This window comes from Pseudochaenichthys georgianus, chromosome 21, assembly GCF_902827115.2.
Source record: "Pseudochaenichthys georgianus chromosome 21, fPseGeo1.2, whole genome shotgun sequence".
Taxonomy (NCBI): domain Eukaryota; kingdom Metazoa; phylum Chordata; class Actinopteri; order Perciformes; family Channichthyidae; genus Pseudochaenichthys; species Pseudochaenichthys georgianus.
Window position 1 is genome coordinate 1,153,981 of NC_047523.1, and position 20,638 is coordinate 1,174,618.

The 20,638-nt window shown below is 42.1% G+C and overlaps 1 protein-coding gene across 1 annotated transcript in view; it reads right to left on the reverse strand.

The window, feature by feature from the left end:
* LOC117466834 (inactive dipeptidyl peptidase 10-like) overlaps positions 1 to 6,959 on the reverse strand; it is a 104,203-nt gene extending 97,244 nt beyond the window's left edge. Inside the window, exon 1 of the mRNA XM_034110310.1 lies at positions 6,596 to 6,959. Within this exon, the coding sequence (XP_033966201.1) occupies positions 6,596 to 6,959 (364 nt within the window). The remainder of the gene's footprint in view (positions 1 to 6,595) is intronic.
* Between the last annotated feature and the right edge of the window lie 13,679 nt (positions 6,960 to 20,638).

Genomic DNA, 20,638 nt, shown 5'->3' on the forward strand with positions numbered 1-20,638 from the left:
CTACTGTAAGTTGGTCGAACGAATGCCTCCTCATCCAGAAGCTGACCGAGCAGACCCGAGCAGCAGTCGAGAGGAGCCGAGCGCATCCGCGAAGCACACAAAATGGCGACGTCAGAGTTCCCGTTAGCCGGCAAATCTAAATATCTTCGGTCAAAATAATTTCGCTTTAGAGCAATACCGCTTCAGTTGCGCCACTTATGTGACAGACAAGAAGAGTATGTGAGAGACAGGAATAGTCAACTCTAATGTCTAACACTTAATGTGGAGAAAGAGATGTCCTGTATGGGTTGATTGTGCGTTGATCTGTTGGTAATGCCTCGGGGTTCCGGTGGGCATGTAAACAGATGCATAATGCTGCGCTATACTTTGTGGCCTCATCCAGTTGCATAGCGACACTTATTGTGTAGTTGTCTTTTAATAAGCAGGTAGTCTATCATTAGCTAGAACTAGCTGCATCTGATCGATATGGACATAAACGCGAGTGAAGTCTAATCTGACGGAGAGAGATCAGCTGCTGCTGACGAGTCGAGACTCGACACGCAGCTCTGCATAACCACATGCAGCGGTGAGCGGAACAAAAACACACACTTCAGGTTAGAATATCACACGTAGCTATTTTAATTACCTCTCAAACTACCTAAACTAGTTATAGATATGTTTAGTTTTACTGTCGGGTCACTCATTACTGGATCCGCGAGCTGCATGATACTGGCATAGATTGCCCGATCGGGCAACCAGCAGGTGAGGCTTCATTGCCCGAGCTAAATACTAGATGGCCCCGGGCCATCGGGCAGTCCTTAATGTCGAGCCCTGAGTCGAGTGCAGTCCAGTGAGCCAGGGAGTTGGTTATTTTCTCAGACGTGGACTTACTTATCCTGGCCCTGAAACCAGTCATCTGGTTGAGTGTGGGTTGGGTCAGGGTGTGGTTCCTTGCACTCGGAGTCGGGCTAACGTCCACGCTAGCTGCTACATGCTTTGCATTTAGGTGATACTTTAGGCTTGATGTGCTGCGGTGATATGCAAATTATTTTTTGCATAATTTGCACACAACCGTGCTCTTGTCGACGCTTCCATCCGTCCGTTTTTTAAAACAACATTTCCCATCCACGGGGCCGACCAAAGCGGTCTCATCAGCTTGTTCGTTCATGTTTGACTATTGTTCACCGTGGTTTGTTGTTTGAAGTCCCATGAGTTAGTTGGTGCTCCAGTACAATCGGTACGCCTGAAACTCATCCAGTGAGAAACGTTCCGCTGTGCAAAAATAAGTGCGATTAAAGTGTGATTAAAATGCGTTAATTTTTTTTTAACGCGTTAACTTTTTGTGTAATTAATTAATCTTAATTAACGCGTTAAAGTCCCGGCCCTAATTATATGAAATTATTAACAAATATACTAAGTCTGACATCTTCATTGACATTTTACAATCTTTCAGGGAACATCCCCTAATAAGCTCACTAAACAAATATCAGTTCACAGAAATATTATTTCATTTTTACAAGTGGCATGTTTGTATTGAACAGGTTATTAAACAGTGGGATAAAACTATTTTAAACTATTGGAAAGCGCGGAAAATGTGTGTATTAAAGGGAAATGGAAACACTTTTCAAACTGCTTTCCATGCGACAATATTACCATTAGGAAATGTATTGATCTAGTCTATTTCCAATGTAAACGATCGAGATACGCGAATTTACTTTTTGAAATACGTGCCTAATGACCATGGGCGCTGCCATTGCTCCGGGACTTTTCCAGTGACGTCACTGATAGGGTACGGCTTCCTGGGCCAAAGCTCAATAACAAACAACATGGCGTGCAATGCACCAGTAGTTTACATTACAAGAAAACGGTCGTCGTCAGGAGTTTATTGTATTGCCCCAGGCTGCACAAATGGATTTTATACAAAGAAGGAAGAAGTACATTTCCATAGGCTGCCACTAAAGGATGAGAAGCTGCTCAAAGTCCAGTCTGGATGCCTGGTTCAATACAAAACATTGGATTTGAAGCCAGGATCTGTTCCCACAATATTCGATTTCTCAACGTATGCAGTCGGGAACACCGACCGTCCCAGCACGTCGGCCGCGCAAGACAATGACAGTGTCAACAAACGTGAAGTTCGAGCCACCAAACGAGTTGCTTCAGCTGCCGAGAGAGAGGTAAATATTGCAGCACTACCAGATTACTAGCTCACACATGTTTTTACTGACACAGTGTCAGTAAAAACTAAATGGTAGCTATTATTATGACGCACAATAGAGAATTGGGGGTGTTCTATAGCTCAACTAATTAAACTGGCATACACAAGCTCATCTGTCGAAAACAGCCCTAAAAAGGCTAGTATTGCTATTGATGGATGGTATTGCAGGACCCAGAGCGCACGGAGCACAGAGCGGACAGCAGATAACGGAATTGCAGTTGTATTGCTTATAGATTATCAGAACATTTCAAAGGGGACACAGCCCCATTGGATATTAACCTATGGATTAACTACATCATCGTTTTTATCGTTGTAATGCCATTGGAGACCAGTTTAGACCAGACAATGAGGAAGGTAAGCCGTTAGCCTGGCGTATGTTAGTACCTAGCGCCACTTGTTTTGATGTACGTTTTTGTGGATAACCTCGCGAGTATCTTCCAGTGTTGAGGTGGGCACCGTTAGATTCTGTGTCTCCTTGCGATCATAAACGATGTGTTGGATGTGCGGCTAGTTTAAGTAATAAGGGAGCTATCGGTGCAGTAATAGGTTAGCATTTTCGCTCTGGGCTAATTCAGAGGCTCACTGTTAGCATTGTGTTTTTTTAATTTTTTTATTCCGGATCGTATGCCACTCTATTCGACCGAATCGGTTCATAAGCATAGGCCATGGGATGCCTGGTAACTGTAGATGCTTCCACATCAATGTCATCTCCCGACGAATAGTCAAATTCATCGTTCAAAACGTCGATCTCATTGCAAAATTCCTCCATCGCTGCCATATCTGCTACGTTGTGTTGACTTTCGGTGGAGCGAAAACACAGCCAGTGACGTCACCATTTGGGACTCCCCTAATGGCGGCGGCCTGGTCCCGGAATTCCCCACCCGGCTGGCGGATAATTAATTTTCTTTTGGCGAGTAATATCATATACAATAAATATTACGATCAATATCCATTGTAAAATGAATAAACTACCGGAATATTATAACTGTAATTGGTGTTTCCTTTCCCCTTTAAGATGAACCATTAAGGTGACATAAACACTACGACACAGTCATGAACACTAACCCAGACATTAGCTGTCTAACTTGAACCTTAGACACTTGTAGCCTGTCTCTGCTGACGCACAATAAGGGGAGTGTCAACACAGACACTGTCAGCCCGCACTCTGCTGTTCCTCAGTTCCTCAGCGCCGCCCCCCCTCCCTCCCGCTGACATTATGAATGAAAAGCGTAGTAATCATAGATAACACGGCAGCGTCCGTGACAGTTTGTTTTCATCTGATTTCAAATAAACAAAGTCTTGGTTTTTAGAATATTACACTTGTTTCGCCAAATTCAGATGATAAATACAACTTTTAAGCTTATAAAGGCATAATTAGAAGAGGCAACTTAACGTCACAGCAGGCATAACAACAGCCGGTGTTTCCTGTGAGGGTTTCCCCGGGAAACAAACACAATATACACAAACGCGTCACAGATTATTTCACAGTATTTGGCTGCCGAACGAAATCATGTTCGCAGCTCGTGACGTAACTAGGAGTCTAGTGGACGGCATCAGTACTACTAGTAAAACATTTTTTTAAAATGAATTACGTTGTTTATAAATTAATCTGAGGGCCGCCATTTGCCCATCCCTGATCTAGATCCTCTGTCTCGAGCCAGTTAACTAGCGGGCCTTCTAGAGAACCCTGGAACCGAGGAAAACTCTGAAAGAATACGCCCATTGGCTACAAATCAATATATGATTGGTTGATTAAACTGTCAGTCCAAATGTACGCTCTCATTCAGTGCAACGGCCAGGGCATTCTATCAAGGATGTAGAATACCTTGGTTGAAGGATATTCTACCCAGAGACCCAGAACAAGATATGATTGGTTGCTTTCTTTTCTAACACAAACCCACTGAAATGCCTTGTGCATGGTCCGAGAAGGACAAACAAATCAACGTAACACTGTAATATTACAGATCAACAACACAGACACGATTCTCATTTATTCATTTTATATACATTTTATTTATATAATTAAATCGATTTGTTTGTTTTTTCTGAATGTTCCAGGGTATTCTCTAAATACCTTGAAGGCCCTGACGGTTCGCCACTGCGTCTTCCTTTCTATGTTCAGATAAAAAGAAAGACATATTTGCGTCTCTCTGAGTCATAACAGTAGTTATAACCAGGGGTGCACATAACTGGTACGCATGCGCGGCACAAATCTGAATTGCGTAACGTCACTGGTGTCACTACGCGCCTTTGCGTACCTCAAAACATCTAAACAAAACACATATTTCGTCTACACGGGTTTCTTGTCAACACTCAATGGAATGAAATACTAGACATGTAAAAAAAAACAAAGACATTAAGCAGCTTACGTTGACGTTTCGCTCCCTGCAAAAAATCTAACTGACGGACCTGTGAAGCTTTACAGGAGGCAGAGGCTCCGGACAACAGAGTTGGTCGCCGTGTGCACAGACAGGGTTAACCTCGGTATGAACAACATAATTGTGCCAAAACTCCGCCAACTGGCTGCAGTGAGAGACTCCCCTGTGCACATTCTGTGCCCCGTGCACACACTGGAGAACTGCGCAAAATCAGCTGATCACAACGTTCACGCTCTGTGGTCAAGCTGCTGCAGTTTTATTTACAACAAAGTGGAGTAAAACACACAGTTGCAAACTTACTCAGGCTGTTAATGGAAGAGTTTGAAATCAGACAGAGGTGGAATAAGTAACTCAGATCTTATGTAGGAATACTCTGTAGGCTACAGTAAAAGTCCTGCTTTCAAAATGTTCCTCAAGTCAAAGTAGAAAAGTATTCTCATCAAAATATAGTTAAAGTAGCGACAGTAAAAGTAGTCGTTGTGCAGATTGGTCCATTTCAGAATAATATATATGATATGTTTTATAATGATTGATCATGAAAGTGTTCTCAAAGCTGGTGAAGGTGCAGCTAGTCTGAATGACTTTGTAGACTGCAGGGTAGCTGGTGGATTTACTCCAGGTGGAACTAAAGTCTGATTCAACACTTGATTAGATTTCACAGCATTCATCCACATCTGTAACTAAAGGTATTAAATACATGTAGTGGAGTACAAGTACACCATTTACCTCTGAACTGTAGTGGAGTAGAAGTACTAAGTAGCATCAAAGTCAAGTAAAGTACAAATATCTCAAAATTGTACTTAAGTACAGTACTTGAATAAGTGTACTTAGTAACTTCCCTCATCTGAAATCAGATATGACTTCAAGTCATGTGATCATTTCTTAGTATTTGGTCCTTCAACTTGGCCTCAGGAAATGCAAGGACTTCACAGTTTTGGCAACATGTTTTGAAGAAAGCAAATCGGTTATAACAGTAGACGGTGCGTTACATTTGCAGACGTCATGTGTCCACATGTTATAAGTATAGTTAATACAGAAAAGACAAATCACTAACAAGTGTTATACTGCCTGTTAACTAGCAAGTATATTATGTGAGGGGAATACAATCCAATGTATTTCCTCTTGTACTACTCATTCAATAATGTTGTAAATGAAGATGTCCTTCATAAAGCCTGCCAAAAACAGACCGGCCAACTCATTTAATTCCCAGTCTTCAGTGTTCTTAAATGCTCTTTTTCATTGGTGTTTGGCTCCATGTGTATTAGATCAATTTAACCAGAGTGACTTCTGCATGCTCATCTGTTGACAAGCCAAATAAATGTACTGTATGCTTTTCCTCAATTTAATATTTTACCGAGCACTTTGGCAGACGGGGACAACATGTACATGATAAATTGGCAGAGGGAAATATTCTAATAAGTATCCCAAAGGCTGAATCTGAGAGATAATACATCACCTTGTTTTGAGTGTGGAGCTGGGACCACTTGACATTCATGTTGTATAAAAGCAGGGAGAAATGCTGTACTTCAGCGGTTATTCAGGACACGGAATAGTAAGAGAAAGCATGAGTGGGAGATGTCCTTTGTTGCATATAAAGGCTGGCGAGGTTTTTCTGTAATCTTTCCAAACAAGCCTTTGTTTGCTGCAGTTGCTCATTCAGTGGGGACCTGGGGGCCAGAGGGTGGCTGCTTAAATGAATGGACTGTGGACTGGTAGCTGGAGAGGGGCCTCTTCACCTCCTGGGCCCTGCTGAGGGCCTCTGATCAGAGGTGGAGCCTGATTGTGGCAGCACCATCACTGCCACATCTCTCCACAAACAATACTGCAGAGTGGGGCAGGCAGGCAGGCCTGGAAGTCCTCCATCAAATACAAAGAAATGGGATTTGTTGAATTTCGCAGAAAATAATCTCTGTAGTAAGCACATTTAGGGTATTTACACGTTATCTTCAGTAATAATAATCTCCACATATTAAAACCACTTGAAGCGTGAATGCAAGAAGTAAAAAGCTGCACAAAACCACACTATGTCCTGTTTTGTTGGGGGTTCTGCTGGGGGTCCTGCCAACACTGTGTCCTGTCCTGTTGGGGGTTCCACTGACACCTGTTCCGCCGGGGGTCCTGCCAACTCCAGGTCCTGTGCCATTGGGGGTTCCACAGACACCTGTCCTGTTGGGGGTCCCGTCAAAACCTAATCCGCCGGGGTTCCTGCCAACACCATGTCCTCTTCCGTTGGGGATCCCGCCGACACCTGTTCCGACAGGGGTCCCGCCGAAACCGCGTCCTGTCCTGTTGGGGGTCCTGCCGACACCTGTTCTGCTGGGGGACCTGCCAATTCCTTGTCCTGTGTCGTTGAGGGATCCGCTGACACATGTTCTGTCGGGTTTCATGCGCAAAATGTGTCCTGTTCCGTTGGGGGATCCACCGACACCTGTTCCGCCGGGGGTCCCGCCAACTCCATGTCCTGGTCTATTTTAGGTCCCGCCGACACCAGATCCTATTCTGCCGGTGGTCAAGCCGGCCACGAACCCTGTGCCCGGCCCGCTGAGTTCGCCCGCCACTGCCTTCGCCCCCTCTTCGAACTCTGCCGTGCCCCCGGGCCGTCCGCCCGAGACCCCCTACTTGAACTCTGCCTTGCCCCCGGGCCGTCCGCCTGAGACCCCCTACTTGAACTCTGCCTTGCCCCTGGGCCGTCCGCCCTTGTGTCTTGTCTGACCCTACTTCCTGTGTTTGCCTTCCTGTCTTTAGTTTCCCTGCTGTGTGATTGTCTCATTGTGTTCACCTGTTGCCCTTGTTTTTCTGCCTCCCCTGCCCAGCTGTGTATTTAGTCTGGTCTTCCCCTGTGCTCCAGCTCTGATCGTCGTCTCTACTTGTCCATGATACCTGCCCGTTTTTCTAGTCCACGTTACCTGTTCGTCTTTTCTCAAGTCCATGTTACCTGCCCGTCTTTCCTTACCATGTTACCTGCCCGCTCCCGTCTTTAAGTTTGTCCTGTTTCTCGTGCTCCACAGTTTGTTAGTGTTTAGTTGATTCTTGTTTTTTCAGTCATCGGCTTTTTTTAATAAAGCTTGCCTTCTGTTGACCTTTCAGTCCTTTTACTGCATTTGGGTCCTATTTTCCCCCAACCCTGACAATGACATTTAGTAGTCTCATTTAGTAACATTTTAAAAACAAAATCTCTGAAATTAGATGTGGGAACCATAAATGCTTAAATGCTAACTCATTTCCTGGTTTTAGGACTTATTCCTGCACCACCATATAGCTCGTGAAGCAGATTGAAACAAACTGAATTTCCCTAAGTGAGATTAATAAAGTATTGTTGCCTTCCTCACCAAAAATAAATAAAGCTTCTGTTTTAGCTACAAATTATTCATCTTGGACAGATACAGGGTATTTCAGTCTCAGCGATGCACTGTAAAACCAAGAGCTGAATAAGACAAAAGTCTTTTATGTTTTTTTACTTTAAGTCTTATGGACAAAGTTTTGAGTAACTCAAAACATCCACATCTGATGGAAGACGTATTTTTTTCAAGTTAGAAAGGAGCTATTGTGGTTTGTGTGAAAAGACTTTCACAATGATATACTGTGTGTGTTGTACTAGAAAAACAGAGCTGTACAGTGGTTGATCAGTTGCCAGCATGTTGGTGTGGGGTCTGCTGCCTGCAAACACCTCTTCTGTTGATGAAGGGCTTGTGATCTGATAGAAGATGGATACTGCATTTTAATTGATTTGAAGCTGGAAGGAAACATACTCAGGGCGATCAACACTCACTCATTGATCCTGAGACTCCATTTACACTTTTCACACCACACATCACATCTCTCATGGCAGTGAACCGCCCTCATCACCCCGGCAACCAACTGTTCTCTGCTGTATGACAGACAGCAGACTCGGGCTGCGGTCAAATTGTCAGTTTAGCTTAGGAACCTTCCTAATGGAGTGAAATGATCGGGAAGTACCCTGTTCGAATTCTCTAGATCAGGGGTGGCAAACTCATTTCAGTTAAGGGGCCACATACTGCCCACTTTGACCTAAGTGGGCCGGACCAGTAAAATTATAGCATAATAACCCACAGGCCCTACATAACGACAATATTTCTGTTTAAGTGCAAATAAGTAGGCTACAAGTACATTCAGAAAATGTCCACATGTAATGAGACGCAAAACGTTATGAACAAACTGACATTTATTAAGAAAAAACAAGTGCAATTTCAAGTGCTACATATATGTTCTTTACAACAGATCACAGTTTCCACCTGAACTGACTCACCACAAAATACAAATAAAAACGTGGGAGCTATTAAGTGAGGAGTTTGAGTTACCCCCCTTGCCTTGAAGATATAACATTTCTATATTTTAAAAAGAAGTTGGGGCAGTGCAGCCACAGTGTCACATCAAATCAAACTATTGTTTGCCTAATGCAGCTGCTGATTGACATTATAATACACAATGTTCTATGACAGAATAATATAACATGTTCAAATATTTCAGTAGGTTCTTATTTTCACGTCACTGATTAATTTGCTCCGGAAACTTGACATCTTTTAGCCCTCACAATGGCATCAATATCAGGCTTAAAATCCTGACTAGCAGCCAATGTAATTAGTTCATTCAGGCACTTGTGTGTGAGTCTTGAACGCAGCTTTGTTTTAGTAATGTTCATTACAGAGAAAACCTGTTCACAAAGGTAGGTGGTCCCAAACATGCTCAAAACTTTTGCTGCCAGGGCTGTCAATTTGGGGTATCCTGGCAAAAGATACCGATAAAATGTGCCCAAGTCCGATGAGGCAAATTTGTCCTTTAAATCCTGATCACATTGTAAGTCGATTATCTCAAGTTGTATGTCGACGGGCAGATCCGCAGCCTTAACTGCAAATGGCGAGCGAAACACTGCAAACTCTGTCTCAAGCTCACCAAAGACCTGAAACCGCCGCTCAAACTCCCGCAGCAATTCCGTAATTTTGTCTTTGTACCGACTCATGTCAGCAGTAACTCCGGTCATATGCACATTTCTTAGATGAGGGAAATGAGCAGGGTCACCACTTGACAGCTGTGTCTCCCACAAAGCCAGCTTCAATTTAAATGCACGTATGCTGTCATAATATTCTGTGACAACTTTTTTGCGACCTTGCATCGTTATATTCAGATTATTCAAGTGCTCTGAAATATCCACCATAAATGCAAGGTCCTGCAGCCATTCTGGGCTTTTTAATTCATGCACTGGCTTACTCTTTTTCTCCATGAACTGTCCAATTTCCTCCCGTAGATCAGAAAAACGCTTCAGCACGGCACCTCGGCTCAACCACCTTACTTCAGTGTGATATGGTAGGCTACAGGTGATGTCTTTATCACTGAGGAGGCTGTCGAACTGACGGTGATTCAGCCCTCTGGCTCGGATGAAATTAACAGTTTGGACAACCACTTTCATGACGTGATCCATTTTTAACGACTTGCAACACAATGCCTCCTGGTGCAAAATACAGTGGAATGTCCAAAAACGATCTCCTCCATTTGCTGCTTGTACTTTCTCCCTGAATTTCGTGGCAACACCTGCTTTTTTCCCGATCATTGATGGTGCGCCATCTGTAGCCAGACTGACAGCACGGGTCCAGTCCACTCCGACCCTGTCCAGTGCTTCAACGAGAGCGCTAAAAATGTAATCCGCTTTAGTGGTGTCTGTCATAGGAACCAACTCAAGGAACTCTTCGGTGACCGTCAAAGTCTCATCAACACCACGAATGAATATGGCCAGTTGAGCAACATCTGTAATGTCAGTGCTCTCATCGATTGCAACTGAAAATGCTACGAATGACTTGACTTTTATTTTTTTCTGGCTATCCAAAAGATCGGCAATCCTATCCTTCACTGTATTCCTCGTTAGACTAATGTTGGCAAAAGCCTGTCGCTTCTCAGGACACACGATTTCTGCAGCCTTCAGCATGCATGTTTTCACAAACTCACCCTCAGAGTATGGCTTTGAGGCTGATGCTATTTCGTTAGCAATGAGATAGCTGGCTTTCACGGCTGCGTCACTTATATCTCGGCTCCGGGTAAAAACGGCCTGTTGTTTCTTTAGACCTGATAGCAGGTCATTTATCTTTTCTTTTCTCCGTTGTCCTTGCAAGCAGTCGTATTTCTCTCCATGGTGAGTCTCATAATGGCGGCGAATATTATATTCTTTGGGCACAGCAACTTGCTGCGAACACACCAAGCATACAGGTTTTCCATTTACCTCTGTAAAAAAATAGGATGCGGTCCATTTTTCTTGGAAAACTCGGCACTCCGTGTCCACTTTTCTCTTTTTTGACAGAGACATTTGGGGATGAGAGTGTCAGAGGTTATTGACTGCAATCACTACTCTTACTCATCACTTTTTTTACAGTCTGGCTGCGCTCTCACTGGTACCGGTGCGGTAGTGCGCCCACTAGTGGAAGGATTCAAAATAGCAGTTTTTTTTCCCTCCTCTCATAGCCTACTTAGCAACATCCTTCAGCTCCGTGGGCCAAGCTGGAATGCCTCCCTGGCCGGATCCGGCCCGCGGGCCTTATGTTTGCCACCCCTGCTCTAGATGATAGGAAAGGAGGTTTCAAACTTCCTTTATAACCTCCTTTAGCTTAGGAACCACTGGACCTTCCTTTACGAAAGGAAAGGAGAAAATGCTGCCCCACAATGCCTTGCGGCCGCAACATTTACCGTGACACAACATTCAGCCGTTCACGGAAACAACCGATGGTGACCGAGAAATTAGTATCATGAAAGTTACGGTACTTATTAAGCTTTTTACAACTTATGTGGTAACTTGCCAAAGTGCTTTGTTTTAAACGCTCAACACTATAATAATCAAAAGGAGAAATATGAACGTTACTTTTTGTGGCCACGTATTAATAATGCGTGGCCACGAATTAATAATACGTGGCCACAAATTATTACGTTCCCACGCATTAGAAAAACGTGGAAACACAATAATTATTACGCAATAACTAAATCCAGATAGTCTATAGAAACTGATGACTGAGTGACAACAAGTCGAGTAAAGTTGGAACGATATTGGTAGATTCAGATTTCACGTATCAATAACTCATGAACAAAACGTTGTTCAGACACAAATGACGTCTCCTAAGTACCGTGGTAAGGTTGACAACGAACTACAATCACATTTTGATCAAAAAAAGCCAATACGTGCCATCCTCCAAACTGGAGACATAACACTGGTCTCTATCTGCAGCCGGAGAAGAAACGAGTGCAGGGACCGTCTGCAAAGTGCAACTCCGAAAAAAGAGAATACAATAATATTCAATCACTTCACTATTGTACAGTATATTTCTACCAAACTCACTACACACATCAATAGTCTCATGTTGCTCATACTACAGCAGAGAGTTTGGAGTTTGGAGAGTGCTTTTGAATAATTGTGGTGAATATTTATAGTGTAAAATCTTCAATAAATATGGCATCATTTTCAATAACGTTACTGTTATACAGTATACATATTCACCAACATTATTCCAAACCATATTCTTCCAAACTCTCTGATGTAGTATGAGCAACAGAAGACTATTGATGTGTGTAATGAGTTTGGTAGTAATATACTGTAGAATAGTGAAGTGATTGAATATTACTATATTCTCTTTTTTCGGAGTTGCACTTTGCAGAGGGTCCCTGAGCACTCGTTTCTTCTCCGGCTGCAGATAGAGACCAATGTAATGTGTCCAGCTCGGAGCGAGGATGGTGCATATTGGCTTTTTTTGATGAACATGTGATTGTAGTTTGTTGTCAACCTTACCACGGTACTTGGGAGACGTAATTTGTGTCTGAATAATGTTTTGTTCATGAGTTATTGATCCGTGAAATCCGAATCTGCGATATCGTTCTAACTTTACTTTCAAACCGTGCATTTCAGCAGCCGAATCAAGTGCCTTTTGCTAAGGATGACACTGTGCTTAATGGCAAGGGATTGCAGAATATCATTCATACCCAAATGAAAATCAAATCAAATCAAAATGATACATGCTTCGCAATAATAGCCATAGCCTACGGTAGCCTACAGAGTTTAGCTAGTGTTGTCACCTTCATATATAGTCTATGGTTGTCACTCAGTCATCATGTTTCTATAGACTATCTGGATTTAGTTATTGCGTAATAATTATTGTGTTCCCACGAATTACTAATACGTGGGAACATAATAACTAATTTGTGGCCACGCATTATTAACTCGTGGCCACGAATTATTAATACGTGGCCACGTATTAATATTTGTCTCACCAATGTCACCAGGGGGGCTCCGTAGAGACCTATGCTATTGCCTAAAAATAGCATGATAGGTGCACTTTAAATTATTTTCATTGAACATGACCTGTAATCGAGTTTTTCTGAGTGAGTTGTTTCTTCTACCTGAGTAAACTTGAATACTTCCTCTACCACTGATAGTGACTGTCCAAACAGGGATGTTGTTCCACCTTTGCCGTGCTGTAATCTGCTCAGACTAATTGGAGCTGTCATGGCCGTGTCCGATAGTCCACGCTGACCACTGTCAGCCCCCCCCCCCCCTGACCGTGAACAATCCATGAACATTAAGGAAAGAAAACTCTCAGGCAGATTTAATGAATTAATCTGACGGGTTATAACAAAGTGAGTTTTCATGCACAGACAGGTCCTCCAGACTCATTTGCAGAGGTGAGCGGAGCCAAATTGAGGTCAAAGAAAAGGTAGAGATGCCATCAGCCAATCCATCTCCTTTCAATTAGCTTTTTTAATTAAAAGAAAGAGCAGCCAGTTAAAGGAAGTGCTCCCATCCTGCACACCCGCTCACACAGGAAAGCACTGTCATTTCAGAGAAAAGCAATCAATTGATTTATCTGCTTTTTACAATTAGTACACTTTGCCTTGTAAAATAAGGTCAGCCCGACATATAATCAGTTAGGAGGATTTTGACAGGCCGTTAGATTAATAACAAACACAAGGAGATAGTTTAGTCACCAGCATAGTGAATCTGGAAATGTTGAGTACCCCAGAGTTGTATGAGAGAAAGGTATAGTACGGGTCCCCAGCACAGAAATGGTTGAATGCTAACTTGCATATGTTGGGCAATTTGCACAATTATAGCATAGGTTGCGCTAATTAACTAGCATTATAGCCTATGTGGACGATAGTTAAAACATGGATTGGCTGATTTGGATAATTTTGGAGTGGTTTTGGAGGTTATTGATTATGCTCAATGCATTTTCAGGATCCTAAATTGGATGTTGTATCCAGAAAGTGGCCATATTTGTACTCTCGGTTGGCTGATTTTGACTACCATGAGTGGTAATGCGACTATTTTATATAGAGAGTACAAGAAACATATGTTCTCTACTGTGGTAAAAATGTTCTCAGATAAATAAGCAAGCACCATAAACTTCAAAATCGACCTAAAATATATCAAAATCAGCAAAAATATGGCAAACTGCCATTGTTTTTCCCTGAAAGAACTCCAAAACAATCAAAATCTGAAAAAGCATTTTTTTAACTATTGTCAATGAAGCTATAATGCTGATAAGCGTATGCTAATTGTGCAAATTGCCCAACATATTTAAGTTAGCATCCTGCAGTTTCTATGTGCTGGGGACCGTACTATACATTTCTAACATAAAACTTTGGGGTACTCAACATTTCCGGGTTCACAATAGGACTTTATGAGCTGGCGAACAGAGTAATATGGTTAGTTAATTACAAACAAAGCGGAATCATGCCAGTACTAAACTGTGACAAGCTGTAAAGGGGATTGATCACAGGGGATTGTAGGATATTTTGAATTCAGCTACACTCATGAACCCCAACAGTTCTGACCCCCTCTCTGCGGTGCTTGTTTAATATGAGAACATGCTCTTCGGAATAATGTGCCGGGTTAATGCCTTGCTGCAGTCGTTGGAGAGCGTCATTATTACCTCAGACACATTCAGGTCTTGACTTTGAAAATGTCACCTGGGGCAGACACACAATGTATCAAGCTCACCGACAACAACACTAGTGTCATATTAACCTTGGGCAACATCCAGATAAACTAGCTGCAGTTTGGTCCTTGATGTTAACATATTCATATGGACTTATTTTGGGAGAGGTTGTCTCCAATCAGATAAAAGCTGAAATACAGAGTATGGGCAGTGAAGATTCATGATGGGGTGACCAAATACTGCTGCCCTTAAACTAACATCTTCTCTCTCAATAACAGAACAATAACTCATTTCAGACAACCCATTACGAACATTAAAACAGAAAGAGTCGAACCCGACCTGGACAAATGGGTAAATAATATGGTCAAGTCCAAAACCTTTCCTTTCATATAATAGAGTAATAGACTGTCAATGTCACATAGGCCAACGACTCCAATGGAAACCATATTTTCCCAACTTTTGTTTCTCCACTTGCATACAGTACAGCAAGGAGGTTGGAGCCTCCTACTTTGGTGGTGATTGTGTCCATTTATTAAACAAAGCAAGAAAAGTATAACAAATGAATAGTAATAAATGGACTGTACTTATATAGCGCTTTATCTTTAAGACCCCTCAAAGCGCTTTACATACTACATGTCATTCACCCATTCACACAGAGCAGTGTATCTTACTCTAGGTCGTCTAGGACCTAACATTCACACACCATTGGCCATGCCACCTGGAGAAACTCAGGGTTAAGTATCTTGCCCAAGAATACATCGACATGTTGACTGCATGGGCTAGGATCGAACCCACAACCTCCTGGTTGAAAGACGACCACACTCCCTCGCAGCCACACTCGAGGGACACATCAAAACAACGGTTGTTTTGATTGGACTTTACTCCGGGGTCTTAGACTTTGTATAGGAAATAGGAAGGGTTTTCCCAGAAAGTAATTTAAAGGGAGATGAATAAATAAATAAAAATGTATGACTCCTCAAAACCAAGCTGCAGCATGAGCATTTGGAGTAAACCAATTATTTAGTAGATCTCCACAATAAGTGAAATACATGAATTGTAGCAGTAGCTGAGGATTGATTTCAGTTTACCTGCTTTTTAGACTTTTTGCTTTTAAATGTAACTGGACACTTAATAAATTGTCAAAGTGTTGGTTCAGTGAGAACACTGACTATTTGGAATAAGCTATATAACGTTTGAAAAGTAATGTCTAGAAATAACTTTTCCTGGAGAAACAAGACAGCTCCCAGAAGCCTGTTTCTTTCCAATAGCTTGCGAAGGTGGACCCTTTCACCTGCCTTCATAACCAATGAGGGCCCCCAATGTGAGTTCATCTATGCTTTTCAATGTATATACTGACTATCGTCATACCAACACACCAGATCAATACTTTACATTACATAGAAGTATTCTGATGATACAACCTTAATATCTGTTAAGTAACTTGCACAACTTATACCTGCCCACTTGGCAACAAAGTGTTTTGAGGTAATTACTAATGCTCTTGAGACAAAGAGAACAGAGGAAAGTGTATTTGCCTCACCATGTGACTTTCATCAAGTCCTTATGGTTATCCATAATTTAATCAATCAGGTACTTTAATATAAATACTTGAGCTGCTTGGAAACACATTGAGTATATCTCAACAAGTCCTCCAACTCATACGACCAAATGGGCCGATTGTTCAGGCCCTTATTACGACCAAATATGTTGTTTGTTCAAGCGCTTAATACGACCTATAATTACGTTTTAAAGTTCTAGTGCTCCCTTTGAATGCTAACTTTACAGATGGTCGTTTATTCACAAATAACCCTCTCTGAAAAATCCTAAATTAAAATTCTTTTTGATTAGATTTCTAGCGAGAAGTAGATTGTACTTTTAGAATCCACGTCCAGTCGATATGTAGGATCAGTTTGATAGATATTACGAAGATGATTTGAGGTATGCGGCAGCCTCCATGTAAAGTTACGGGTTGAAAACAGTATTTCCGGTCTCGACGTTTTCATAATAAAACCAATGATCAAATGATTTAACAGTGATATCTGCAGTACTCTTCAACTAAAAAACATCAGTTTATCCTTGATAATTATACGACATTTATTGGTTTAAATTGTGTACAATGCTTTTGTGTTTTTCCCATAAGGCAATTTATATAGCACTTTTCAGCACGTGGCGATTCAAAGTGCTTTACAGATGAAAAGCAAAAGACATTTAAGAACAAATACATTATTAAAAAGGCATTTAAAAACAGTTATAAAAAGCAAAAATAATTTAATTAAATAAATAAATAAACACAGCAGGTACAGAATACATGACTAAAAAGGCATACTGTAGTGTGAGTATGGGCAGCTCAATTAAAAGCAGCGACAAATAGGTGTGTTTTTAGTCTGGATTTAAAAATAGGAAGTGTTTCGGCGGACGTGCACGATTTGGGCAGATTGTTCCAAATTGTTGGGACATAATAACTAAAAGCTGCTTTTTCATGTTTAGTGTTTATTCTCGGAATAGAGAGCAGACCCGACCCAGAAGACCTGAGACTCCTGGATGCTTCATAGTGATGGAGTAGGTCGTCTATATACCTCGGTCCTAAGCCATTTAGTGATTTAAAAACTAGAAGTAGTATTTTAAAATCAATTATTTGGCCGACTGGAAGCCAGTGTAATGATCTCAGAACCAGACTGATGTGATCCACTTTTCTAGTGTCAGTGAGGACTCGAGCAGCAGCGTTCTGAATCAGCTGCAGATTTCTGATCGATTTTTTAGTGAGACCTGTGAATACACTATTGCAGTAGTCGAGTCTACTGAAAATAAAAGCATGGACACGTTTTTCTAAATGCTGTTGTGACATTAGTTTTTTAATCCTTGATATATTCTTCAGGTGATAGTATGCAGACCTAATGACTGTTGTAATGTGACTGTTGAAATTCAGGTCTGAGTCCATCAATACACCCAGATTTCTTGCTTTGTGAGTTACTTTGTAGTCTGCCGACTGAAGCTCTGTGATTACTTTTAATCGGTCCTTCTTTGCTCCAAAAACAATGATCTCAGTTTTTTGTTTGTTCAATTGGAGAAAGTTCTGAGTCATCCAGTCAGTGATGTGCTCAATGCACTTGCTCAGTGTTCTAATCGGAGAGTAGTCTCCCGGTGTAATTTTAAAATAAATCTGGGTGTCGTCTGCATAGATGTGATAGCTTAGATCGCTGTTTTTAATCATTTCAGCCAGTGGTAGCATATAAATATTAAAAAGCAAAGGTCCTAAGATGGAGCCTTGAGGAACCCCACATGACATATTTGTCAGGGTTGATTTGTAATTGCCTATTGAGACAAAGTTTGTTCTGTCCTTTAAGTAGGAGCTAAACCAGTTTAGAGCAGTTGCTGAAACTCCCACCCAGTTTTCAAGACGGTCTAGCAATATGTTGTGGTCAACAGTATCAAAGGCAGCGCTGAGATCTAATAATACTAACACTGATATTCTAGCACTGTCTGTGTTCAAATGGATGTCATTTAAGACCTTAACAAGTGAAGTCTCAGTGCTGTGGTTAGGTCTAAAGCCCGACTGAAACACATCAAAACCGTCAGTTAAAAACATGAAATTACTCAACTGTTGAAAAACTGCTTTTTCAATCAATTTGCTTAAAAAGGGAAAGTTTGATATTGGCCTGTAGTTAATCATTATGGGTGCGTCTATGTTATGCTTTTTTAGGAGCGGTTTAATTATTGCAGTTTTCAGGGCCTTTGGAAATACATCTGATTGAAGAGACTTGTTTACTATGTGAAGTATATCTGAGGCCAAGCAATGAAAAACAGTTTTGAATCCTGTCGGGATGATGTCGAGGCTACAGGAGGAGGATTTCAGATGTTGAATAATGTCTTCCAGGTCTTTAGCATTTATCAGACGGAATTGTGTCATGTTGTCTGAAATGGCTTTAGATGGACATAGGTACATGAAATGAAATGGCTTTAGGTGGACATAGGTAATGGCTTTAGGTGGACATAGGTACATTTGCTATACCTGATGCAGAGGCACTGACTGCCTGTCTAATTTGCATGATTTTGTCAGTGAAGAAGGAGGCAAAGTCATTGCAGGCAAAGTCATTGCAGGTGAGTTTTTTTTATTTTTGGTAATGATATCAGAAAATAAAGACTGTCGTGCCTTTTTTATTTCCTGATTATAGAAATCGAGTTTTTCTTTATTTATTTCCAAGTGAACCTGGAGATTTGTTTTTCTCCACCTGCGTTCAGCTTTTCTGCACTCAGTTTTTGCTGTTCTCACAGTCATGGCTTTTCTCCATGGAGATATCTTCTTGCCAGATACTTCCTTTATTTTAATGAGAGCGATGGTATCCATGACATTTGTTATTTTCAAATTAAAATGATCAACTAGCTCATTTATTGAGAAGTTAGCATGGGCAATTGAGGGAGTAAAAATCTGGACAAACATTTCCTCTGCATTTTGACATGCTGAGTCAGTCCAAAATTGTCGATAACACAAAACAGTTATTTAGCCCCTCTGTCCTGGGGGTTGTCAACATGGATATTAAAATCGCCAACAATGATTAAACGGTCAAAGTCAATACACACTATAGACAGCAGTTCAGTAAAATCATCAAAAAAGCTTGCACAGTATTTGGGTGGTTTGTAGATGTTTAGGAAAAGAGCTCGAAAGGAACATTTCAGCTGAAGGGCCACATATTCAAAATAAGCAAAGTTTCCATACATAGTCTGCTTGCATTGAAATAAAGCATTAAACAAAATAGCTATTCCACCCTCTTTCTTATGTAGTCTTGCCTGACTCATGTCATTAAAGTAGGGAGGAGTTGATTCGATAAGAACAGCTGTGCTGTTGTTTTAGTCTAACCAAGTTTCAGTTAAAAACATAAAATCCAGGTTGTGCTTGGTGATAAAATCATTGATTAAAAATGATTTACCTGCTAAAGACCTGACATTTAATAAAGCCAGTTTGAGTGTGTTTGACATACCACCACTCTGACTGTTAACGACAGACTGTGGAGCACGAGGAATCACTACAAAATGTGATACATTAAATACATTCAGACGGATGCCCTTGGATCCTCTGTTCTCAGTCCGAGTCGCCAGCCTGTGTAAGGAGGCCACACACAAATGGGACGCTGTACTGGCATAGAAGCCTCTGATCGTTGGGTGGCGCCAGAGAGCAAGACGGCAGGCGTGGAAACAGTGGCCTTGGATGACACCGCCGGAGAGGGGTGTGTGTCAACCTAGTGCTGGAAAAGTCAGGGAGACGTCTGAACAGCGTGATGCATGTTAGCCACTAGCATGCGGCTAACAAGCATGCTCGGGTGGATTCCATCAGTGCCGAAGAGGGCGGGTCGGTCCCAAAATAGATTGAAATTGTCAATAAAACCAAAATTGGCAGCTGTGCAGGCGGATTGGAGCCAGGTGTGGAGGCTGAGGATCCTAGTGAAATGCCCTGCTCCAAGGCCTAGCGTTGGGATCGGACCTGAGATAAAAACAGACTTTTCACAGCTCCGTAAAAGAATACAAAGTTTCTTAAAATCCTTTTTTGTCAGCTCCGACTGCTGGCGGGCTGTAGCGTAAGACCCCACATGGACGATTAGACGATTGACAGAGGACGGGAGTGAGTGCCGCAGCCCTGGGAGTTTCTCCAGTATAACCGGGACGGTGGCTCCAGGGAGGCAGCGTCGGAGAGGATTTTCTTGCCGGATCAGGGCCCGAAAAACTTCCCGAGTGTCTCGGCACGGCCTCTTTGAGGAGTCTACGACGTGAAGAGGTGGTCGCCGGACGGGATGAGGGATGCCGAGTTGACTTCACAGTGGCCTGGGAAGCAGCACAAATGCCGGCGTAGAAGTTGCAGAGGCGGCAGGGTGCAGATCTAGACGGGTCGGTGCTGCGGGAGCATCAGCTGGACGGGCCAGATCGTCTGGACGGGCCAGCGCCGCGGGAGCACCAGCTGGACTGACCATAGGTTTTTCTTTTTTCAGAGGTTTTGATAGGCTAAAACATTGATTGTTTTAGCCGCAATGCATGTTGGGAGATGGTGTTTATGCGATATGAAATCGGAAAATCATTTTTTTTTTAAATAAAATAATACTTTATTCCGAGTGTTCTTGCCTTTCTCTTTGGAAGTCATCACATAACGGCAT